General features: G+C 38.7%; 2 protein-coding genes across 2 annotated transcripts; one reads left to right on the top strand and one right to left on the bottom strand.

Annotated features, from left to right (window-relative positions):
• Nucleotides 1-5,476: 5,476 nt before the first annotated feature.
• On the bottom strand, nucleotides 5,477-6,725 carry LOC129777920 (protein unc-50 homolog). Its single transcript, XM_055784508.1, has 3 exons — nucleotides 6,345-6,725; nucleotides 6,217-6,282; nucleotides 5,477-6,156 (listed from the first exon to the last, which is right to left on the bottom strand). The coding sequence occupies exons 1-3, from the start codon at nucleotides 6,592-6,594 to the stop codon at nucleotides 5,660-5,662; spliced, it is 813 nt and encodes a 270-aa protein (XP_055640483.1). The 5' UTR covers nucleotides 6,595-6,725; the 3' UTR covers nucleotides 5,477-5,659.
• Nucleotides 6,726-14,984: 8,259 nt separating this feature from the next.
• LOC129773912 (uncharacterized) lies at nucleotides 14,985-24,222 on the top strand. The gene is made up of 3 exons (XM_055777577.1): nucleotides 14,985-15,299; nucleotides 22,841-23,123; nucleotides 23,174-24,222. The coding sequence occupies exons 1-3, from the start codon at nucleotides 14,985-14,987 to the stop codon at nucleotides 24,220-24,222; spliced, it is 1,647 nt and encodes a 548-aa protein (XP_055633552.1).
• The last annotated feature ends 1,700 nt before the right edge of the window (nucleotides 24,223-25,922 follow it).

Genomic DNA, 25,922 nt, shown 5'->3' with positions numbered 1-25,922 from the left:
TTTTGAGCGGCAATACCTCCTAACCAACTGAACGAAATGGAATGATAACCACTTCATCCGTAGGATAAAATACCTACGCGCTATATGTCATATGTTAATTATTAATCCAAAAACATGTTTCAATAACCTAAAAATTGCTTTGGAAGCAGGCTATTGAAATCACTAATTGAAATCACAAATCACATTTGCATTTTTGGTGAACGGACGGAATATGTGTTTCCGAACACGGACACATAATCAAGTCGCTACGTTTCTATTCAGGACTAGCAACAAGTGCAAAGTAGCTGAATTTCCGCACACTAGACGGCTCTCCCGCGTGGATTTTGGAATGTTGTGCCGCAGCGGGGCTTCATGTAATGGCGGGTTCACATGAGGGAGATCTTTAGCTATTCACATACAACATCCACGTCACGTTCACGTCCCGTCACATTCCGTTACGTCAGTTATTCTACCATGCAATTCATGTGAAAACATTCACATACACCGGCAACGTAACGACCCGTCAGTATACGTTCAACGAAAACGACCAGCAGGATTTGTAGAAAAGAATAATTGACGGAGACGGACGGCTCGTTGGGTTTTTGTCTGGGCTTTGTGTCTCGGCTTTTGTTTTGATTTTGGCTGCATTTTTTATTCCAACTTATCTCCCAGTTTCAAATTTCTCAGTCAAAATCAATTCACGACCAGCTCAGGAAAACAGTATATATTATAATTGTTAAGAAAGGGTCGGGACTACAGGTTTTAGGCATTTAAATAATATAGTTCAATGATTTTCACTGAATTGTTCTTAATTTAGGACTGATTCTAGGCATGCTGATTTGAAAGAAGGCATTGCAAATTAAAATTGTTGTAGATGGCGACACCATGAATAACATTGAATAAATCATTCGTTTGACATTTGACTTGACGGTGCTGGTGCAAGCATTGACTGCATGTGTGAATTGGTGGAGACGTTGACGGAACGTAGACGTTCTTTTCCGTAACGTTCTATGTGAATCGCACATTACTCATCAATTTGGATATGTATCATATATATTCTCACCCGTTTACATCTATTTTCGGGTGAATAAATCCATCTATAGCTATAGATCTCCCTAATGTAAATCCGCCATTACTGTCCAAATAGTTGCACCTTTTACCATAGATTTGTCTTGCATCCGTCCATAATAATATAATAATGGCAGCCAAGTCAGGGTACGTTTATGAGAAGGTATCCTGGACTCGAACTGTGTCCGACACAATTCACTTATACACTCTCAACTATGACATCTTAGCTTTGACGGAAAGCAGCGATCACAAAGCAATTCATAACAAGAGTTTTTTTTTGTTGCGAATGTTACGTGTTTAGCTACTTTTTATTTGAAAATACGTCAATAATACGTGAGATAGAGGAGCTAGTGAACCATTAGGCTAGGCGCAAATTGAGAAGCGTATAGCGCTCGTAAGCGAACGCGAGACTACCAACACGACTCATACGTGCCACGTAGCGTGGTGGAGCGCATATTGAGTCGCAGTTTGGTGTAAATAACATGCCACTCGCATACAATGACTAACACAGAGTTGCGCGATATATTTATTTACTAACACAATCACCCGACCAGTACAGCCATACAGTGTCAAACCCACGGCGCTATATGATTGTTCACCAACACAACTACCACAACCGGCATGACCAGCACGAGAAACTGTGGTTCAGCCACAGCGTCGCGCGAGTCGTGTCTCACGAGCGCTCCACCATCTCGCGTCATCTGGCCAATTTGCGCCGTTCTATCTGTTTTCATTAGCCACAAAAACAGGCGCTATATCGCGCCAAGTTACTCGCGCTATACGCGTCTCAATTTGCGCCTTGCCTTAAAGTTGGAATAAATGAACTAGCACCCAGGATGTGTTGTTTCTGTGTTGCTTTTTAAAGTGATCTTTTTACGGCGGCCCGACGGCGATGGAATTTATATATAATACTAGCTGACCAGGCAAACGTTGTTCTGCCAAATAAATTATTTCTAGTGAATATTTTGGGTGTTGAATAAAACACACTGTTTTTCTCAGCTAGTCGTGAATTGATTTTGACTGAGAAATTTGAAACTGGGAGATATGTTGGCATAAAAAATGCAGCCAAAATCAAAACAAAAGCCGAGACACAAAGTCCAGACAAAAACCCAACGAGCCGTTCGTCTCCGTCAATTATTCTTTTCTACAAATCCTGTCGGTCGTTTTCGTTGAACGTATACTGACGGGTCGTTACGTTGCTGGTGTATGTGAATGTTTTCATATGAATTGTATGGTAGAATAACTGACGTTACGGAACGTATACGAGACGTAGATGTTGTATGTGAATCGCACTTAATGCAATATTTCAGACGTTTGTGATCAACTTCTCTCTCCCTCTTGCTCAGATAAACCCCAATTTTAACCTGCATTCCCCTATTTTTAATCGCGATTTTAGTGTTTTCGTATGAACAATACATTAATGATTTAACCATGTGGAGGCGATCTGGCGTAGTGGTAAAATCCATACCTCTCACGTTAAAGGTCACGAGTTCAATTCTCACTCCCGACATTCCTCCAAAAAATGGAAGTATAAGTGACGAGCCAGCCAAAAGTGTTGAAAGTCACTAATACAGAAAAAAATCAACCATAGTTCGTTTTTCAAGCAGAACGAATTTATTTACGTCGTTAACACTCCTATACTCGCGCATTGGTCTGTCAGACCGAGAAATCAATAATTCGTTCATTTCTCAGAAAATATCAACACTACGACTTTGCGATTCTCTCTAGCTTCGTTATTCGTCGTTCGTCATCGTTTAGCGTATCGCATGTGTTGGCACAAAGGGAACGTGTGCCACTTTTTTAACACTTTCGGTCTGACACACCGACGCGAGTATAGGAGTAACTTTTTTGGACAAGTGCCTTTTTCATATTCTAGAATATTGTTGAATGAAATTATAAATTAATGTTAGTGGCGTGGAATATTTATTGAATATAATGCATAAGAACATTACCGGACTATTCTTATTTGATTTCAGTCCCTTTTGTAACTGAATAGAACGGATCCATATATTAACTATTCGTCGATATATTCATTGTTAGATTCATACATTCAAAAGCAAAATATAAATGTTTGACTTTCGTATAGTTATTCGCTAAATATAATGGTCATACATATACAAACATTTGTGAAAGAATTTCACTTGTGGAGGAATTGTAAACAGTAAACTATAAACTAATCGGTAGCTTATGATAATTTTTAACAGTAACATTTTCGGAGATATTTTTTATAATGGACAATATCGACAATAAAACAAGAAAAAGAAAAGGAAGTTCCTAGAAATCCTTTTATATAATTTTTTTATGCCCCTCTGAAAAAAGCATTAATTCTTAGTTTATCAAGAAAACAGAGACAAAAAATATTAGAAATATGCAAACTTTGTATTCCAGAACCTTTATCATCTGGTAATTATCTATAAGGTCGTTATACATTCTTCTCTTCGATAAAAGACCCGAAAAACATGCAATAATTGCATGAAATGCAAAAAATATGTTTGTTTCGAACATGCAGTTATGCTATGTTCTGATTCTTACTCCAATGAAACCACAATCGATTAATACGTTTTTATGTTATTTTATAGCTCTTGATACTTCCATTCAATTAATAACAATAAAAAATTCGAATTTCGTTATTTGTGTTGGAGTATCAAAAAATACTCAACTTTAAAGGAGGCTGATTTAATTCTATTAGAACATAATAAAGATGAGGAAAAGATATTTTTTGGAGTTTTTTCATTCAATCATACCCTCTTCTTCAAATGAATACCTATAAAGCCTGAAAAATACACAATGGTAACATTACAGAGAAGTTCCATTTTCGGTCTGTGACACCGCGCGTTTGGGTGTCCATATACAGGAAATCGATAGTGTAATTTCCTCAGAAATTCCTGATCTGTCAACTGATAAACTGAGGGGGTCTCCGTAGCCTAATTAGTTGCGTGTCCGCTACTAAGCGAACGATCATGAGCTCATAACTCAGGGCCCCTCAACTGACCATCTTTATGTGTTATTCTAGCTACTATGTCCACGCAACAATCATTATGTGAGGGTAATCCCAGTCCCTTACCGCTCACATTTTCGGTCTGCTGCCTCATATCAACAGTCCCACTGTGAACAGCCCATCTGTGAACATTCGAACAATAGCAATATTCTTACGCCGAAAAAAGCGACATGTGTTGTGCATCGATAGAATTAGGAATTACGCCGAACAATAGCAATATTCTTACGCCTAAATGGCAACTGTGTTATAGATAAAACAAATGTTTATCGATAGATAGCGATACTCTGACGCCTCAAAAATGGTAACAGTGTAACATACAACAAAAGTTATCTTAAGATAACAAATGTACACGAATGAATTCGGCTCTGTTACAGCTGAATTGCTAAATGAGCCTGATAAAATAAAACTGTTGGGATAAAAAAAAACTACTCATCCGTATTCTGGAAACCGATTGAGAACTGCAATTTTGCATTCTTCAATCCGTTCGACTCAAGTCTACAGGGGTTGTGCAAAAGTGGCAGCATTGTTGTGTAATTTGACATTGACAACACTGAGCTCCGTGTTCCATTTCTGTGAAGCAATAATGATAGCGGATATTCGGATGGAAAAAACGCTCTAAAACAAAAATTTCAAACGAAAATTAGCTCTACATATCACATATGTGTTCTATGTAAAAAAGTAATACATTCTGTATACGTGAAGAAAAATCTTGAGCGAAAATTGTGTCTGATGACGATTTTATATTATGGATAAAGTTGCACCTAAATTTCCTTACACGAAATCCAAGGAAATTTATAGAAAAGGTTGAGATAGGATCAGGGCTGTCTTCTATGTATTTAAACAACATCAAGTGATAATCTTCATTCAAATTTCAGCATTTCAAAATTGCTTTCTGGTTTCGTTGGGAACAGATTGCACATAAAATTATCATATAAAAATTTCACATAAAAATTAAACACATAAATCCTTTTACGAAACACGACTTAGCAAAATTCTTACTGTTTGCTTACTGAACCAGATGGTAAGGATGTCGAACGAGACAGACACCCCTATTCTGTATTCCGATCGATTAGAAATATTTCGACTTGATAAAATTGCATTCTGTATTCCGTTCGAATTGTTTTTGTATTTCGTTCGATCTGTTTCTCTTCGAATAATAGATGGGTATAACGTTCGGAATAGGGAATGCGAAATTATAACTCGGACGAAATGGAAATCCGCCGCAATACAGAATGGGACTGAGAATTTGAACGAAAATAATATTGATTTTCTTTTTTTAATATTTCTACTTTACGGCAAAAATATATTACTTTTTTTTTTAAGAAATCAAACATGTTAGTTCCCTTATGAAATACATTGAAACAAGAAACATCGTACAAACATCCGATCGAATCGTTTCATTCGTTCGTTTTTATCGATCACATTCGATTAATATGTCCTTGTCCGTTAACTACCTTATCTGATAGGTGTCCGTAAATTACCTGATAGGTTTTTATTGAACTCGTTTGATTATTATAAAACAAAATAACAGCTGTGTTCGCATTTTATTCTCTATGATGAATTGATCTAATAATTTCACAGTATATATGCGTTTATTATCTCATACAAGTTTGCTTATAAAACTCTATAGTGATAAAAATACATCAAAGAAACACTTAAATTCCAACGTATTATGAGCGTAACTACATATGAAAGAAAGACTAATGGTAGGGTGACAAGAATTATTCGGGTATTTCGAAGATTCGGTATCACATTGTAACCCAAGAAGGTAATGTATATGTAATAACTCAATGCCGCAAGCCAAATCGTATTTCCAATAAGTGTTGAAATTATCCAGTCCTGACTGATGAGGTGGTGGTAGAAAAATAATTGAATAAAATGAAGAAGGATTAAAGGTGGGAAAAATGCATTCAGATGCACATCGAACGCATATCCCCATTCCACATCAATATCTGTAGCGGATGAACGTAAGTATCTGTTGGCTATAAACCACAGCAAAGTTGCCACAACCATTCCACAAAGAATGCAATCCACGAATACTACATATAGAAGAAAGAGAATGCTCTGGCCAAATCCTAAACTGAGTACCCAAGCAAAACCGATCGATGTGACTGAAAAAGAAAAATATATTGATAGTTTTGCGATTTTAAAAAATTTGAAGCATACAATACCGCATAGACATCCTACAAGTAGCACCAAAAAAGCTGGATCATCTCGGGCAAATTGTGATTTGGTTTCTGAACGAATAGAAAATCCATAGAGAAAAAGCACGAATGAATTTAGAGTTTTCGATACTTACGTTTCCGGTAATTGAAATCCCTATATACCTTTTTGGGGGAGATAAATAAATAGAGCATTTGCCAGAGGGCGTATTCAAAATCCATTTGATCGAATTTTATAAATCGCCGAAGATATTTGTAACTTTTGCTGGTGGCACTCATGCAATCGGTCCGATAGTTGGCCGGTGGGGGCAATGGTGATGTGGTTCTGTACATTCCCGTTAATGAGCTATTACTACGCGAAGGCGTAGGAGACGTGGAGTATTTCATTCTCGTTGCGTCGAGTTGTTTCAACCGTATTAATCGTATTATTCAAGCAAAACTAAAAACAATTGAATATTGTTTCGTCCAAAACACTGCTTGAAAGAAAGTAAACAATCGTCATAACATTTTGACGGTACATATTGCACTCAGAGAAACAAATAGGTAAATACTATTAATTCGTTAAGGTAAAAGTACAATGTTTAACTGAAGCCAAATGTTTGACATTGTTTTAAATATTTGTCTGATACTGATATGGTAGGCGTCGTATTTGACCAAAGCAATCCGAATTTTTGACGTAGGACTACGTCTAACCGGAAGATATAGGGTGTGAAATGAAAATCTAGGCACTGAACAAGTAGGAAAAAATGCAAGATTTGGAACGCTTATAACTCGAGCATTTCTCAATAGATCGCAAAGGTGTTTGCATCAATTGATAGGAAATATATCTACGCATCTATCATAACGAATAACATTAAATATTTCTTGAGATAAACAATTGAATAATTGTGAAATATCAAGCATTGTCCAAATGCACTATGTGCCCATTTTTGATTGGTCCATTTTGTGCTCCTCAAATCGTACCGACCAAAACGGGCAACCACAGCAGCAGCGAAATACAATGAAGCACGATTGGAAAGGAAAAAGAAAAAAATGAACGAAACATTGGTCGCAGTCTCACACATGCGTAATTCTCGAGCGAGCCAGACGATCATTCTCATCCAAACCGTACACCACATAGTTTCGCATCACATCACATCAACAAAGCAACACAAGCAGCAACGTGGACGTGACAAAGGAGGACAAGTTAAGGGAAAGGCAAAATCCCGCTCGAACCGTGTTGGACTGCAGTTTCCCGTAGGTGTATCCGCCAATTGCTCCGCAAGGGTAGCTAGGCCGAGCGCGTTATTACCAGTGCACCAGTCCACCTAGCCGCCGTTATAGAGCTTCGTTGCCGAAGTGATCGAGTTGGCTGAGAAACTATAAGAAAAAATTTTGAAAAGAAAAAAGTTTTTTCTTTATACAAACTGCTTTGGTGGCAAATCCAGAACAAGGCGGCATCGAGGGCGTTCGAAATGGTTTTTTTCAAAGCCACGAATACTAAGTTTTCTAAATTGGAACCATTCCATAAAACACGGCGCTTATCAGGACCATTAAACCTTTCCAAAAAGAGTTTACAAAATACAGTTCAATGCTTTCTAAAACAATATCCAAAATAATAATAACACAAATAGATTTTTTCATAATCCTGTTTTCCAGGATATGATGAGTATGAGAATTTGGCAGTTGTTCTGAGCTTATTGATGGTTGGGGACTTTCCCGATTATTCAATTTTCACCAATTCTTAAATTGTTTCCAGATTGAAAGTACAGTAATTTACATTTAGTTCGATATTTAGCTAATTGGACGGTCATGCAATGCGTCATATTTAGTTGGATATTTGTAAACATAGAGTTCGGGTCCAAATTATGACCCCACATTGAAAATCGACACTGTACCACTGTCATCGCAAATCGGCACGTCGCATTAAATATAATTTACCGTACAACATGTCACGAGCTGGATGGGAAGAAATTTTCCAACTGTGAAAGCTGTGGCGAGTGGTAAACGCAATCGCTAAACAGGAAGGTTTAGCCGAACAAGATGGGGATATCGAGTGATAACAAAACATTAAACTCTTTAGATTAAAGGTAATTTTGTGATCCTGAAAAGCACCCTTTTTAGCCTGCATCTGAATCCAACGAGCGAACAAATCGTAATGAACGTATTTTTCTGCCATCGCTGCCTTTTAACGCTCTTTCGTTCGTCTCGTTGGACTCGCCCCTTTGGCTGAGTCTGCCGATTTGTCTCTATCCTGTGACCGTGTACCGCTAAAGTACAAAACGCGCGGAAAAATTTATCATTCTCTTTCAAACCGTAAATCAGTGTGGTTGTATGGCATCGTTTCACATCACATCGCTTCAACGGATTGGTGCCGGAGCACCAGTATACCTAATAGCGGTTATAGAATTTCGGCCGCCGGAGTGCTCGAGATGGCTTGCAAAGCTGCTCACGACAATAAGAAAACCCGCTTACAGAACAGAGCATATTCGGTTCGGTGGCAACAACTAGTATCAGCGAGTGGCAAACGAAATCGCAAAACGGCAGCAGGTAGAAGAAGGGAAAAGTTTGTTTACTGACTGTTTTGGTGGCAAAACCAGCCACCGTAAAACACGGCGCTTTTCAGGGCCATTAAACCTTTCAAAGAAGAGTTATTAAAAGTTTTTCACAATACCAATGCATTCTAAAGTGACATAATATGACATATAATATAAACTGATTTATTTTGTTTATGCTTATTCTTGAACTTATTGGTTTGGGGTCTTTTAAATTGATCATTCAGTTTTCACAAACCCATGCATGGTTTCCGAATTAAAAGTGGCTTCAAATTACAACACATTGTATGCAGGATGCGATTAACGAATTTTCTCGGTACCAAGAACTGCTTTCTTTGGTTGATAACTGATGTTGAAAATTGACTGACGTTACATCTGCATTGTATAGAAAATTAACTAAGGAGCAACATGATGAGCTATATATTTCCTGCTGCTCTGTTCTTATTTTAAAGGACTTTAATCCTGTGTTAATTTACTGTTGGTTTTTCAGAACGCTTATAGCTCGTTTAATTCTCGGCAGATCGTAGAGTTCGTCTCCAAAACCTCAGTTCTTTTTCATTTCTATTTACTTTGTTTGCGGAGATACAAATCTTACAATTCATTCGTCTCCGAAACCACAGTTTAAGGTACGGTAATGTGCTCAATAGTGAAATATATGATAGTGAATGAGCTGATGACCACCTATGCATTCCCTATCACAGCCATCATTTTGATTGTACGATATGTGCATATGCCAAAAGATGCCCGGCGTTGAACATTTAATAAGTACAAAGCCTTCAGAAAAAAATCAAGAATCAACTATAAGATAGTGAGAAAAAATTGAAAAAGTTTGTAAAAAAAAAGCAAAAGGTTCTTTTCAGAACCCCCAACATGTTCATAAAGAGTAAACAGTAAACTAATCCATTTTTCAGGTAGATAGTTAGGTACCCAGCAAACATTAAATCGCATAACAAGCGTATATATAACATCATATGCCCTAAAATTTGGTTGGCATATAATGCGCCTAATACCATGGACAGACATACAACTGTACTAGCGCTGTACGTGTACAGCGTTGTACAGGTACCACGATAGCATGACACACATACTTTGGTTGTACATTGTACCGCATGTCAGACTGACAATCTGAAGTTTGAATTTATTGCATTGTATTTTCACCAATATTTCAATGAAAAAGGTTTTTATTTAGCGTCTAAACTATCGAACACAACAAATATGTTTCAATCTGAGTTATTAACTCAACAGAAAGTCAATGAAAAGAATGTATACCAAATGTTTTGATTCGTTTTGTTCATGCTACCCACCACTAACCGTCTATGGCGCTGCGCACAGTACAACTGTAGCCATGTACAGCGGAAAAATAGGTCGGTACAGGTACAGCGATTGTACCGAGTTGCTTGCATGGTTCTAGCGCTGTACATGGTGACTAGACATACAATTTTCGAAGTACAACGCAAGTACAGCTGTATGTCTGTCATAAGTATTATACCAGGGACAGACATACAGCTGTACTTGCGTTGTACGTGTACAGCGTTGTACAGGTACCGTCGTACCATGACAGATATACTTTGGTTGTACATTGTACCGTATGTCAAACTGACAATCAGATATTTTTCCAATTTCCACCACATATTTCAATGAAAAAGGTTTTTATTTAGTGTCTAAACTATCAAACACAACAAAAAAGTTTCCAATCTGAGTTATTAACTTAAAAGAAAGTCAATGAAAAGAACGTTTATCAAGTGATTTGATTCTGCTTGTTCATGCTATCCACCATTAACCGTCTATGGCGCTGCGCACAGTACAACTGTAGCCATGTACAGCGGTAAAACAGGTCGGTACAGGTACAGCGATTGTACCGAGTTGCTTGCATGGTTCTAGCGCTGTACATGGTGACAGACATACAATTTTCGAAGTACAACGCAAGTACAGCTGTATGTCTGTCATAAGTATAACAGACATATGCATGCAAAAGTGGAGGCCATATACATACATGGCAAATGCTTACCGAAATTGTTTGGATGAATATGCAACTTTGACCGGTTATAATAGCGATTATGTTGAATTGAATTGCGATCTAATATGAATATATTCATGAATTGTCAAAGCACCAAACACGACTTTTGCCATACTCATATACGATTTATTACAGTCATAGAAAAAAAAACAAATGGCGCAAAATATTTTCGTGAAATGTTTATTATAGCCTCACAAATCGCCATTTTAATATATGAGTATTTATGTTTGTAGAAATAATAATTGTTAGATTGACTTATGTTGGGAGTGGACTATGAATGTTTAAAATGGCACAGATTGATGTTTGGTGAAAACTGCTGCGATGTGGGTTCGAACTCCGGTCGTCTGGATTATCATCCACCAGCTATCTCGCGCGGCTATCTGAAATTTAATTCAACAGCAGTTAAAACTCTCGAGTGCATCAGCATTTCATTGACATTTCAATATGATGTAATATGTTCTTTATTAGGATCTAATATGATTTACTGTTTCATGATTTTCTTCAACATGCAACACGATTTACTACAGTACTGAATCGATTTAAATTATACGCTTATACGACACACAAACTGCATCAGCGTAATATACGCATATGATGCGGATTAAATATATTTTACGACAATGTACATCATAAAATTGATGTTTATTAGACCAAATTGCGACTTAATTTGATAATGGAATATAAAATCAATTTTTTACATTTCATGCGATTTCAAATATACACGATACATACTTTGATTGATATTATATGCGATTATGATTTACTTGGATTTCTTGTAAGACTTGGCACGTGCAAAATTATACGATTTAATGTTTGCTGGGTATTCACGTAGGAGAAGAAAATAAAACAATATATTGACGTAGGACTACGTCTTTCATTTCTATACCGGGGTGTAAAACCAAAGTTTCGAGAACGAAAGCGTTACGCTGGAGACCGAGATTTTGAGCGTTAATAGCTCTTAAACAACTGAACGAAATGGTATGATAAACACTTCATTTGAAAGATAAAATGTCTACGCGTCATATACTTGTTACTTTTTCATCCAAAAACTTGTTTCAATAGTCTTAAAATTGCTTTCAAAACAGGCTATTGAAATCAAAAATCGGTATATAAGCGAGCGCCGCTCGTAAACCCACTCAGTTATGATTGAACAGCGATTGGAGCATGTTGTCGCTGTTGTTGTGAAGCTAATTTCGTTTATCATGAAAGCGCTGATGAACGGTGTCACCAAGAGCCTGTTTGTGCACCTAAGGCCAAAAGGGAATCCATCAGGAGGAGAGTGATGCCACGGTTCCGCTTGAAACATCGGAGCAGCCGCCACACACATACACGCGCGGAATTCTCGTTGCTATCATCGTTGCTGAAAAATAATCTGCCAGTTCCCCTGGGAATTGAAAAATACATTCATGCGAAATAGTTTATTTTAATGTTTTCTATCCATATAACACTGCAACCAAATACATTTGGTTTTGTTATTTTTCAATCAATCGCAATTAACAGGAAAGCTTCTGAATATTTTTTTCCCCATCAGTGGAAATTTTCGTATCCAATATTGGATGCATAACATGAAAAACGGAAAATGTTTCACATCGCGAAAATCAAGTCATTTTCGAGCGATTATTTGCTTTCTACTCATATAATGCTTCGACCAAATACATTTCGTTTTGGATTTTTTCAATCAAGTGCGATCAACGTAAGACCACGTCTTTCGGCAATTTATTAGAGGTGCAATGAATCTTTAGGAATTCCCGCTCTACGCGCACTGACAAACAATGTTTACTCAACAATTTCTCAAACTAGAAATGGGTGTTGTGAGAACGGATTAGCGAACGCGAAAACGACAAACGGGAGAAAGATACGTTTGGAGGTTGAAGGAAATTGGCAGAAAACTTCTTCATTCTATCATTCAAATAATGTGATTAATACCACATCGTTTTGCCAGAAAGAGATTATTAATGCTCAAAGGAGGAATCGAGTCCTCCGAGGAAATTACCCAGCGCAAATTAGAGTCGACTATCGATTGCGGCATTCGTACACAAATAATTTTAAAATGCAGTTTCACCAAAGTGATTTCTTCGGATATATTCACTACATCATGTCATGTATTTCATATTCTTCATAAGGAAATCCATATCCATGGCACCTATCGGTAACGAATTATTATCGAAACCACGATTTTCGCTAAATGCTCCTTTCAGTTCGGCCTGTAAAAAACATTTCTGTACTCTAATCCATCAAATTTGGAGCCCTGAAAAGGGCCGTTGATTATATGCTAAGCTAATATAGCACGCTCTCCTCGGATACGATGGGCCAGCTGGATGTCCTTGGGCATGATGTGACGCGTTTTGCATGGATAGCACACAAATTGGTATCTTCGAATAAGCCTCCTGCAGCGTCATAACCGCGGAACTTTGGAAGCGCAAGTCGGTTTTGAAGTCTTGAGCAATTCCACGAACCAAATGCTGCAAAGGTAGCTTGCGGATCAGCAATTCGGTCGATATCTGATAGCGACGAATTTCATGCGAAGTTCCCGGTCGATAGCGATGTGGCTTCTTCACGCTTCCTGCTACTGGTGCGCTTATCCGAGCTGACTTCGTGTGCCTTACCACCGAATGACTAACGAGCTGTCTGCGAAAGACTAACGAGCTCGAGTCCTCACGGTGCGAGAGTAGAGTAAGAAATGAACGAAAGCAAAGGAAGCGTCATTTTATAAACCATAAAAGTATAGAATCTAAATCCCACCCTTATTATATTCGTGAGTATACAGTAAGCTTATACAATAAAGAGGGTGGGGTTTACATTCGATTCTTTTATGTTTTATAAAACGACACTTCCCTTGCTATCGTTCATTTCTTACTCTACTCTCGCACCGTGAGGACTCGTTTCATCGGGACTAAGCAGACAGCTCGTTAGTCTTTCGGTGATAAGGCACCACGAAAGCAGCTCGGATAAGCGCATCAGCCGCAGGAAGCGTGAAGAAGCCACATCGCTATCGACCGGTGTTACGGACAGCTGAGGCTTATCGCGAATCGAGTTAGAGATCCATAAGATAAGCACTATTTGAGATTATATTTAGAAAAGACCTCCAAGCGAGGTATAGAAACGTTTAGAAAGGACCAATGTAAGGCAATTAAAAGATGTAAGAGCTCAAGTGTTTTGTTAGGCTAGAAAACGCTTGTAGTTCGAAATTATTGCCGGTCATAAATTCAGAATGGACGAATATTTAAATAGCGTCCGGTAAACAATTTAATGCATGCATCATTTAGGATGCATTTTTATTACCCTTTTCCATCCCTAGCTGCGCTCAGCCAGATACACCAGCAGGGTGTAATAAAATAAAAGGATGTTATTTAGAGCGAAGGATGGAAAGGGGAAATCCAAGAATAAGATAGGCGCACCGACGAGGTGCTATAAACTTAAGGTATTTTCTTAGGGTAGTGCAGCCGTCTCAGACTGCACGTTACCATACGCTAGAAGAAGGGACAAGGAAGGTAGATGATCTAAACGAAACCGATATGTTATCGGTTTTCAAGAGAGAGAGAGGAGATGTTCCTCGTCAATCTTAGTTTAAGGAACCATGTATATATTGTGAAACTTTTGAATAAATTTTTTAGTATTGTAACAGAACTCACGCGAAAGCGTTAAAATTTTTCTTTCAATAGAGAAATTTTTCATGGTGGCTCCAGAGAGGAGCAAGTTTTTCCTTTTATTTAAGTACAAAATGTGTTAATTTGCGAACTCTTCTCGGCAGTGGATGCCAGAGGTGATGTTCGTGAAATCTTCTCAGCAGTGAATGCGAGAAGTGTGAATTTGTGAATTCTCAAAGGCAGTGGATGCCTAAAAAGTGCATTTCTTTCGTGAATTTTATCAAAAGGCAGTGGATGCCTAAAAAGTGTATTCGTTTCGCGAATTTTCCTAAGGCAGTGGATGCCTAAAGAGTTTATTATTTTCGCGAATTTTCCTAAGGCAGTGGATGCCTAAAGAGTGTATTATTTTCGCGAACTTTCCTAAGGCAGTGGATGCCTAAAGAGTGTATTATTTTCGCGAACTTTCCTAAGGCAGTGGATGCCTAAAGAGTGTATTATTTTCGCGAACTTTCCTAAGGCAGTGGATGCCTAAAGAGTGTATTCTTTTCGCGAACTTTCCTAAGGCAGTGGATGCCTAAAGAGTGTATTCGTTTCGCGAACTTTACTAAAGCAGTGGATGCTATATACACACATAAATATATGTTAATTCAAGTACCAGAAGGCAGTTATTATAAATATGACCAACTGCCGCAGCAGCACGTGGTCGTGGAGTTAGAAGCAAGAGGTAGCAGCAGTATCCTCGGCACAATCGGAGAGACCATCGCTAGAGATACCAGGAACTGTCAACCAGCGGAACCAGAAGCAAGCGGTGGCATTAGATGCAGCAGCACCAGCATTGGCACTATCAGAAGTGACAAGAACAATCCGAGCCAGAAGGTTTGGACCACTCAAGAACCAGTCGGCACCAGCAGCAGCAGTAGTATCCCAGCACCAGATGAGTTAATCGAAAAACAGGTATAGAATTAATCTATATTAAGAATTATAGGGGTTGCGATAGCAACCATGGGAGTTTTTAAAATAGGGGCCAAGAGAGCAAAGAAATGATAAAGGAATAAATTCGTACGGTCAAGTGAGCCAACATTAAAATATAAACAATAAAATTAGTAGGAATATGGAAAACACATACAAGATGATTACCACTAAATACTTCACACGTAATGTGAAGGGTCACTGTCACCTATGTCACGAGTCTGATGAGGAACAGATGATTTATTGTTGCGAGTGTGAGCGATGGTTCCACTTGAGTTGCACTAATCTAAAGCAAGCCCCTCTAACGGGTGATCGGTGGATCTGTGTCAAATGCACAGATCTAGAATATAATTATTCGAAGAAAGTGCGAATAAGTGACTTAATAGGAATACTCGCTACTAGCATATATCCTAGTGGGTGGGGAAATTATTATAAGGAGGATATGCCAACCAAGCCGCCTCCATTTAGGGTAATTAGTGAATTGCATAGGCGAGTAAATGGCAATTCTGAATCTGAGTTTAGAAACTCAGAGGAATGCCATCAATTAAAAATGCCTCCTCCTTGGAATCCTGATCTAGTTGATTGCAGGAGGAAAGGTAATGATTCAGATGACAAAGTATTTGAATCATCTAAAGTAACCAGATTAATTGCACCTCCTCCGTGGAACCCTAAGTTGGCTAGGTATATGAGGAGGAAAAATGACAATTCATCTGAGTCAGAAGATTCAGATGATGAAGACAAACTTGAAGTGATACAAGTTGAAATGAATGAAAAACTAGGAGATGTTAGTCCTCAGAGCGGTGAAGATGGCTGCTCATTCCCAGTGAGGAAAGAGCCATTTAAAACCATATCAGTCGCAAAACGCGAATCTGATTATGAGAATAGTTTGCCCGCAATAGGCAAAACGGGTATCATCACAGATGTATGGGCTGTGATAGAAGAAAATACGAAAACCTCCACAGAAAGAGGAATTATGGCGGAAAAGAAAAAACCATGCGTGATGCATGAAGTCAGGGCGGATGAGATATCTGCAAATAAAGAAATAGCGGATTCCAATAATGGAAACGCTAAAAATTTTAAGATAGAAAAACTATCTATCAACCTTCAAGATCCAGAATGGGAAAGGCCAGCTACTGGATTAATTAAGAATTCTGTTGCAACACTGATTGTTGAACAGAAAATAAAATACCCAACTGAAAAACGGTTTGAAGAAATAGAACCACCTGTAGCAGTAGAGGAAGTAGTCCTCAGAAATAGAACAAAAATATTAGCAAAATTTTATTTGAAGACGAAAGCCTGGCGTGAAGGTTTTAAAAAATTCCTTAGAAGTGCAAAGTTCATCCCAAAAATTGGGAGCCAATGTAAAACCAAAAGTGTTATCATCAAGATGGATGATTCATCACAAGATGCTAACATACAATTTGAAAACTCAACAAATATAGAGATTTGTGTTATTGAGCCTCCGAGGAAGGTAGCGCCAGAAATAACACCAAAGGAATTGTTTATAAATGAATCTTCATTTCTTCCAAGGAGAAATAATTCCCACAATAGAAAATCATATTCAGTCGATAATTATAGTATTGGAAATCTCGATAAATACTGTACCCCAGATTACCAGTATCCTCGACGTCGTATCAAAAACGACTTCCACTCTGTAACCGCGAGTTACACTATTGTACCATCATTAACGAAATATGATGAATATTCTATTTTGCAAAATTTGTGACATGTTGACAATATTTAGTCATAGGGCAACACATATAAAATAATGCGATCGTTATAGTTAAAAGCCATAGATTCGTATAAAATAGGACTACTTATAACCAAAAAAATTATGGCTCTGAATAACTTTCAAATCTTTAGAAGACTGTTTCCTAAGTATTAGGGGCGTCTATTTACCTGTATGACAACGAGAGCAATACATCTTGAGTTAGCGCAAGATATGAGTTCGGATTCTTTCATTATATGTTTCCGCAATTTGCAAAATTATGGCCCAGATAGGGAAATTATTACCGTAGATCAAAACTATAAACTCTCTAATATAGAGGTTGGAAAGTTTGTTTTTCAACGTTTGTAATATGTTGATATTCTTTATATCTATATAAAGTATAGAAAATCTTAAGCTTGATAAAATATAAAGACGAAAATCTTAAAATGGAAATTTAACAAAACTGTTAACTGAATTAATTAGAAAATATTTTTAGGCAAATGATTTGCTTGAAGTTCAGCAAGTGAGCTGCTGAAAGACTTTAATACAATTTAAGATACAATTGTTTCGTTATAAAATGGACCCAATAAAATGATAACTTGTAAGGTCCAAAATATCAATTAGAGCAAAAAAGAAGAGACTGTCTGGTCAAGCGTCAAGCATTTGGAATGCTCAAAACATTACTCTGATGGGTTAAAAGTATAGCAAGTATTCTGCTGAAAAATATACATTGACCACTAAAGAAAAAATTATGGCGCAGCAAGTGATATGCTGAAGCCAGTTTCTATACGAATGATTGGCTCAAAGCTCAGTAAGTGAATTGCTGAAAGGAGCGATATCAACTGTAAATTAGTTGATGGTAGAAAAAATTAAAAATACAGCTATGAAGAATTTGGAAGACTGATTTGTTAGCAAGTGGATTGCTTAACCTTCAGCAAGTGATTTGCTGAAGGGGTCAAAACCAAAAGTTTCTTTTTTAAGCAAGTGAATTGCTTAAAACTCAGCAAGTGGATTGCTGAGAGTAACAACATCACCAGTAAGTCGGTTGATGAAATACAGCATGTGAGATGCTGAAGAAAGATTTTTTAAACAAGTGGTTTGCGAAGCTCAGCATGTGAGTTGCTGAGAATATGATCAATGCATTATTCAAATGAATATTAAAAGCATAGCTTCCAGTCTTAACTGAGGGAAAGATTGGAGATGGTTAACTATACAATGTAGATGACATTATGAGTTATTTGAATACAAGTAACAGGAAAAAAAAATTGAATGAAATTTTTAAATGTATTTCAAAGTATATCACACTATGAGAGCATGAGTTGCATGCATAAAGAAAACGACTTGAAAAAGTTTATGTGAGCTACGATCAGTCGTATTATATGATTAGTCGGAACAGTTACATGAGAACTGAGGCTTTAAAATTGGATTTAGTATTCAGAGACAAACTTTAATGTTAATACTTGCTGAAGGAACGGTAATTGTACTACCAAAAGATTAGCACATTGACTAATTATTTCAAAAGGATGTTTTGAGAAAAACAATATCAGCAATGTAACAAGACAACTAGCAAAGGGATGTTGGATTCAAGATTCCTTTCTTGGCAACGAGATAACTTAGCATTAAAATAGAACGTTGTGTTTGATGAAAGAAAATCTTATAAGAGAAAAGAAAATGTAATTTGCATTTCCTTTAATGGAAAATATTATATAACACTGAACCTCAATGAATAATTTTCCAAAAAGAAACTTGAAGTTAGTTTATATAATTAACGGTTATATCAAATTACTAGTGAGAGCAATTATTCGAAATTTACGAATGTTTACGATTAGTTTGCATAACTGTATGCAGAATAAAAATGAAACAAAAAATACTATTATTAATAAAACAAATAATAAGTTATGTTTTCTAGTATAAACTTGTAAGTGTAAGTGTAAGGAAAAGATAATAATGTGAGTGAAATCAAATCACACAATAAAACACAGAATAAAGCGATACAGCTACAGATGGAAATATGTTCAAGCAAATGTATATGATTTAGAACATGTAGAACGACTATCAAAAATTTAAATTAAAATGTAGAAAAGAATGATAATACTGAAGAATTTGGTAAATCTATGTAGTAGATTTACGGAGTCCGGAATGTTACGGACAGCTGAGGCTTATCGCGAATCGAGTTAGAGATCCATAAGATAAGCACTATTTGAGATTATATTTAGAAAAGACCTCCAAGCGAGGTATAGAAACGTTTAGAAAGGACCAATGTAAGGCAATTAAAAGATGTAAGAGCTCAAGTGTTTTGTTAGGCTAGAAAACGCTTGTAGTTCGAAATTATTGCCGGTCATAAATTCAGAATGGACGAATATTTAAATAGCGTCCGGTAAACAATTTAATGCATGCATCATTTAGGATGCATTTTTATTACCCTTTTCCATCCCTAGCTGCGCTCAGCCAGATACACCAGCAGGGTGTAATAAAATAAAAGGATGTTATTTAGAGCGAAGGATGGAAAGGGGAAATCCAAGAATAAGATAGGCGCACCGACGAGGTGCTATAAACTTAAGGTATTTTCTTAGGGTAGTGCAGCCGTCTCAGACTGCACGTTACCATACGCTAGAAGAAGGGACAAGGAAGGTAGATGATCTAAACGAAACCGATATGTTATCGGTTTTCAAGAGAGAGAGAGGAGATGTTCCTCGTCAATCTTAGTTTAAGGAACCATGTATATATTGTGAAACTTTTGAATAAATTTTTTAGTATTGTAACAGAACTCACGCGAAAGCGTTAAAATTTTTCTTTCAATAGAGAAATTTTTCAACCGGGAACTTCGCATGAAATTCGTCGCTATCAGAAGTCGACCGAATTGCTGATCCGCAAGCTACCTTTGCAGCATTTGGTTCGTGGAATTGCTCAGGACTTCAAAACCGACTTGCGCTTCCAAAGTTCCGCGGTTATGACGCTGCAGGAGGCTTATTCGAAGATACCAATTTGTGTGCTATCCATGCAAAACGCGTCACATCATGCCCAAGGACATCCAGCTGGCCCATCGTATCCGAGGAGAGCGTGCTATATTAGCTTAGCATATAATCAACAGCTCTTTTCAGGGCTCCAAATTTGATGGATTAGAGTTCAGAAAAGTTTTTTACAGGCCGAACTGAAAGGAGCATTTAGCGAAAATCGTGGTTTCGATAATAATTCGTTACCGGTAGGTGCCATGGATATGGATTTGATAATGAAGAATATGAAATATATGACATGTTGTAGTGAATATATCCCCATATCGAAGAAATCACTTTGATGAAACTGTTTACCGTTTGTCGTTTTTAATTGTTGGGAAAGGGCATTATTTCTGCTGACTAAATTCCAAGAAAAAATCCATTCCTTCTTTAAGCGTGATTCATTCTGCTTCGGATCAACGGAACAGTATGATAATCATTTCATACAAAAGATAAAATGTCCAAGAGTTATATGATTGCTATTTATTGAGTCGAAAAATTGTTTCAATAGCTTAATGATAGCTTCGAAAACAGGTTATTGAAATCATTCGTATCCGTATGTAGTGCGCCCACTTGGAAACCCATTAATCTTATTGGAATGTGAGATGGGGAAGCTCATACTAACGTCTATGCATTATGCTGTACACTTCAATTAGAGCCCCCGCACACTACAGACCTTCCTTCAGCCGACAGTTTGGTCGGATCGGCTACTGGTGCAAACACCGACCCAACGGAATCGGTGTAATGTGCGCACATGCATACCTCTCCGTACTGATTAAGAAGCCGACCGAACTATCGGTCGACAAGTCAGTCTGCAGTCGGCGGGGCTCTTAATTTCGTTTTTGCAGGCCGAACCGAAAAAATTTCAGTCGAGTTAACTCTTTTTTACAGTAATGCTTTTGAATCCGGACACTTTGCATTACATTCAATGTCATACCACAGCCATAACATTTTTTTCATGTTGAATTTATGCGATTAATAGTTGCTAATATAGTTACTGATAGTTTCTTGATAGTTACTTATCAATCGCATTAATTCAACATGCAGAAAATGTTGTGGCTGCGGTATGGTATTAAATGTAACGCAAAGTGTCCGGATTCAAATACATTACTGTATACTTACTTCGATGTTATTCGTTTCTCTCTCAGGGTAAGCAACGAATATAATAAGGGTGGGGTTTAGATTCTATACTTTTATGGTTTATAAAATGACGCTTCCTTTGCTTTCGTTCATTTCTTACTCTACTCTCGCACCGTGACGACTCGTTTGTTTGGGACCAAGCAGATAGCAGGTTAGTCTTTCAGTGGTAAGGCACACGAAAGCAGCTCGGATAAGCGCACCAGCCGCAGGATAGGTGAAGAAGCCACATCGCTATCGACCGGGAACTTTGCGTGAAATTCATCGCTATCGGAAGTCGACCGAATTGCTGATCCGCAAGCTACCTTTGCAGCTTTTGGATCGTGGAATTGCTCAGGACTTCAAAACCGACTTGCGCTTCCAAAGTTCCGCGGTTATGACGCTGCAGGAGGCTTATTCGAAGATACAAATTTGTGTGCTATCCACGCAAAACGCGTCACATCATGCCCAAGGACATTCAGCTGGCCCATCGAATCCAAGGAGAGGGAGAGGGGTTTGATTTCGTAATTTTTCAATCAAGTGTAATTAGCTGGAAAGCTTCTGAAGATTATTCTTTCCCATCAGTAGGATATTTTCGTATCCAATATTGGATGCATAACATGAAAAACGGAAAATGTTTCGTATCGCGAAAATTATATAATTTTCAATCGATTATTGCTCAGTCGCCGAAATTTTCATACTCAGAGAGTTCATTCTCCTCTAGTTTGCCTTCCAAATTGCCATCGTAAACCACACCTTCTCTCGATTCAATCACGCACAAAAACATACTGAAATGATATTCTGGTGGTGAAACCGATTCATTTTTCGTGAGGCGTCGTGCACAAATTACGTAACGCGATAAGGGGGGAGGGGGTAGATGTTGCGTTACTTTCTGTTTATTAGAGATAGGAAATTGCGTTACGAAAGGGGGGGGGGAGAGGTGGTTCAAAATTCGGATTTTTAGCGTTACGTAATTTGTGCACGACGCCTGAGGACATCGACAAGACAACATCGTTACTGAACGAGCTGAACGGCGAGGGATCGAGGGATTCATTACCTGGCCTGACCTGACCTGAAATGCAATCAGTTTGTTTTAACTGTGAGGGAGCGCAGAAAAGCCGATGCTGATACTCTCGTGACGAAGAGAGTATCAGCATCGAAATACGGTTCCTCGGGAAGACATAGAAGCAGCCGCCACACACACACATACACGCGCGCAACTCTTTTCGTTTGCTGGTTATCGAGAGGAAACCTGGAAAAAAATGATCGTTGCTGAAAAATAATCTGCCAGTTCCCCTTGGAATTGAAAATTACATTCAAGCGAGTTTATTTTAATGTTTTCTATCCATATAATACTGCGACCACATACATTTGGTTTTGTGATTTGTCAATCAAGTGCAGTTAGCAGGAAAGCTTCTGAAGATTATTCTTCAGAACAAGGTTTTTTGTATCCAATATTGGATGCATAAAACCTTGAGTCTCCAACGTAACACTCTCGTTTTTGAAGTCACCCAAATATTTATTTATTCATTCATTCAGGATGGATTTAGATTCAACTTCAAACAAATGATCTCTAAATCAACGATAGTCCTACGTCACCCTTGCGGTTATACCATAGATATAACCCACTTCCTGTTTTTAAAATATATATTTAGCAAAAGCTGTCCCCTTTGTATAATCCTACGTCACTCCGGTTATGTCCCCGACAGTACCCACCCGTCTTTTGTGATGCCAGCAAAGCGGCGTTCTCATGTGCTGCTTACTTTCGTGTAAAACTAGACGGTGAAATACAGGTGGCATTCATCGGATCCAAGACTAAGGTTGCTCCACTCAAAACGATTTCGATTCCCCGGCTCGAGCTGAATGCCGCCGTGCTCGGAACTCGCTTTCTGGAAACTCTACAAAGCTATCACAGTCTACCAGAGATCTACGGAGATTTCTCTGGAGCGATTCGAGTACCGTCCGCTCGTGGATTTGTTCTGAGCATCGCCGGTACAATAAGTTTATTGCCGTCCGCGTCGGTGAAATCTTATCAAGCACAGATCAAATAGAGTGGAAAAGGATCCTCACGAAGCTTAACGTCGCCGATCAAGCAACAAAGTGGAATAGTGGACCACGGCTTTCGACAGAGAATCCTTGGTTTCGAGGACCAAATTTTCTGTACGAAGAAGAAGTTTCATGGCCAATACAGCGTTTAGTTGCTCCGACTACAGAAGAGCTCCGCTCAGATGCCATCATTTTGTGCCACCACACACCGCGGTTGGATATCCCAATCGATGTATCCCGGTTCAATTCGTGGACTAGGATTCAACGAACAGTAGCATTCGTGCTCCGCTACGTGGATAACTGTCGTCGAAGGAAAAGACACGAGAGTCTGCAACTGGGAGTTCTCACTCAGGACGAACTGAAGCGAGCTGAAGAACTACTGTGGAAGGTCGCTCAAAAGGAGGTATTCGCGGAAGAATTGTCAATTCTCGCTAAGTCACAGAGACCTCCAGAGAAACGACACTGTACAGTGTCCAGATCCAGTTCTATTTACAAGACATGGCCATTCATGGACGATCGTGGAATCTTGAGGATGCGTGGCAGAATCGGTATGGCTCCTTACATACCAAAAGAAGCTAAATTTCCCGCAATCTTGCCGAGAAATCACCCAATAACATTTCTGACAATTGACTGGTATCACCGTCGCTTTAACCATGCAAATCGGGAAACAGTCGTGAACGAGATCCGTCAACGATTTGAGATTCCGAAGCTTAGATCGATAGTGGAGAAGATTGCAAAGAATTGTGTTCCGTGTCGTATCTTCAAAGCTGCTCCGAATCCTCCACCAATGGCTTCTCTACCAGCGGTGCGTCTTACATCCTTCGTCCGTCCTTTTTCATTCGTTGGGCTCGACTACTTTGGACCGGTTTTCGTAAGAGTTGGTCGAAATCTCGCAAAACGGTGGATTGCACTGTTCACATGCCTGACAGTTAGAGCAGTGCACATGGAAGTGGTGCATTCTCTCAGTACGGTATCCTGTATCATGGTCGTTCGTCGTTTTGTGGCTCGCCGCGGACCCCGCGAGAATTCTACTCGGACAACGTGACATGCTTTCAGGGTGCCAGCAAAGAGCTCAAGGAGGAAATTGAAAAAAGAAATGACGCCCTCGCATCAACATTCACGAGCGCCGAAACAAGCTGGAAATTCATCCCTCGTGCTGCGCCCCATATGGGGAGGTGTTTGGGAGAGATTAGTTCGGTCAGTCAAGGTGGCAACAGGGGCTGTACTGGATGCGACCCGCAAACCCGATGATGAAACCTTGGAGACAGTCATCCTAGAAGCTGAGGCTATGATCAATAGTAGACCGCTCACCTTCGTGCCACTGGAGACAGCTGATCAGGAGGCTTTGACTCCTAACCACTTTTTGCTGGGCGGTTCTACTGGAGTGAAAATTCACCCTACGGCTCCCGTGGACAGCCGCACTGTATTGAGGAGTAGCTGGAAGCTAGCGCAATTCATCACTGAAGAATTTTGGCGGCGTTGGCTCAAGGAGTACTTGCCTTTAATCACCCGCAGGTGTAAATGGTTTGAAGAAGTGAGGGATCTGGCCATTGGCGACTTAGTGTTGGTGGTCAGTGGATCCACGAGGAGCCAGTGGTCAAGAGGACGCATCGAGCAGGTGTTTCCCGGCAAGGACGGGAGAGTACGTCAGGCGCTCGTACGCACTGCAACGGGAGTTCTTCGACGACCAGCAGTAAAACTTGCCGTTCTGGACGTCGTGGACAGTGGTAAACCTGGTTCAAAGACATCCGGAGTTCCAGAAGACCACCAAGGTTTACGGGTGGGGGAATGTTACGACGGACCCCCTGTTGCAACAGCGCTGTGCGTACGTAACGCGAAATGAACCATTGTCCTGAACTTCACGAAATTTATGGCGGTCTTTTATAATAATCGCTATTGGTTTATACCAGAGGCAAAAACAAAAACAACTCAATAGAAATCCAACGTGTATTCTCGATTGTATCAATATTTTGTTAAATTCATTACATAAATCAATTGCACTTAAACTAGTGGACTTAGTACCTATTTCTGTTCATTCTGTTCATGTAATCTAACTACACTAAAAGTGAGTCAATTTGCTTAAATCTATCTTATATATATTGAACTAATAATATCTTAACCTAAATATAGTCCTAAATACTGCAGCGTAGAATCCGACGACTCACAACTTCAATCGCTATCAGTTTACCAAATTTGTAGGTTAATTCAATATTTTGTTAAAACTTATACTAAATATATTATTTTCTAGCTAAAAGCTAACAGCATATCAAACCAGCGTTTGCTATAAAGAGTTGGAAACCCCCTTCGAGTCTTCTATCGTACACCATCCATAACAGACAGAACGCGAAACACGAGAAAACTCGTGGGCGGTCCGCAACAGATGAGACGCGAAGCACTAGAAAACTCATGAGCGGTCCTTAATATGTTAAGAGGAATATGGGCTAGTATAAAACTCATTGGTCCAATGCAGTAGTTTTTGTCGTTACATTTCTCTACTTAAAAAAGATACTGGGATGTTCTTACGTGACGAGTAAATTACTGGGCTTTCGAACTAATTTCGAATTTCAAACTAATTCCGCTTCATCGATTTGGGAAATTGCGGACTCAATATATTCTACTTTGACGGTCCTCCATCCACATCAATTATGATTACTGGCTTGATTATTTCTTGATATCGAATAAACACGAATTCAGGCAGGCACGTAAATTTATTCAGGAATAAAAATGGAATTATGTTAAGTAACA

This window comes from Toxorhynchites rutilus, chromosome 3 (genome assembly GCF_029784135.1).
Source record: "Toxorhynchites rutilus septentrionalis strain SRP chromosome 3, ASM2978413v1, whole genome shotgun sequence".
Taxonomy (NCBI): Eukaryota; Metazoa; Arthropoda; class Insecta; order Diptera; family Culicidae; genus Toxorhynchites; species Toxorhynchites rutilus.
The sequence above is the reverse complement of the archived record's forward strand: the minus strand, read 5'-3'. Positions and strand labels throughout refer to the sequence as shown.

Coding starts and splice junctions, on each gene's coding strand:
- LOC129777920 (XM_055784508.1), bottom strand. CDS start 6,594: ATGAAATACTCCACGTCTCCTACGCCTTCGCGTAGTAATAGCTCATTA. Junction 6,283..6,344: donor GGATTTCAATTACCGGAAAC/GTAAGTATCGAA, acceptor CTATTCGTTCAG/AAACCAAATCACAATTTGCC. Junction 6,157..6,216: donor ACTTGTAGGATGTCTATGCG/GTATTGTATGCT, acceptor TTTCTTTTTCAG/TCACATCGATCGGTTTTGCT.
- LOC129773912 (XM_055777577.1), top strand. CDS start 14,985: ATGTTAATTCAAGTACCAGAAGGCAGTTATTATAAATATGACCAACTG. Junction 15,300..22,840: donor ATGAGTTAATCGAAAAACAG/GTATAGAATTAA, acceptor TGTCCCCGACAG/TACCCACCCGTCTTTTGTGA. Junction 23,124..23,173: donor ATTTGTTCTGAGCATCGCCG/GTACAATAAGTT, acceptor TATCAAGCACAG/ATCAAATAGAGTGGAAAAGG.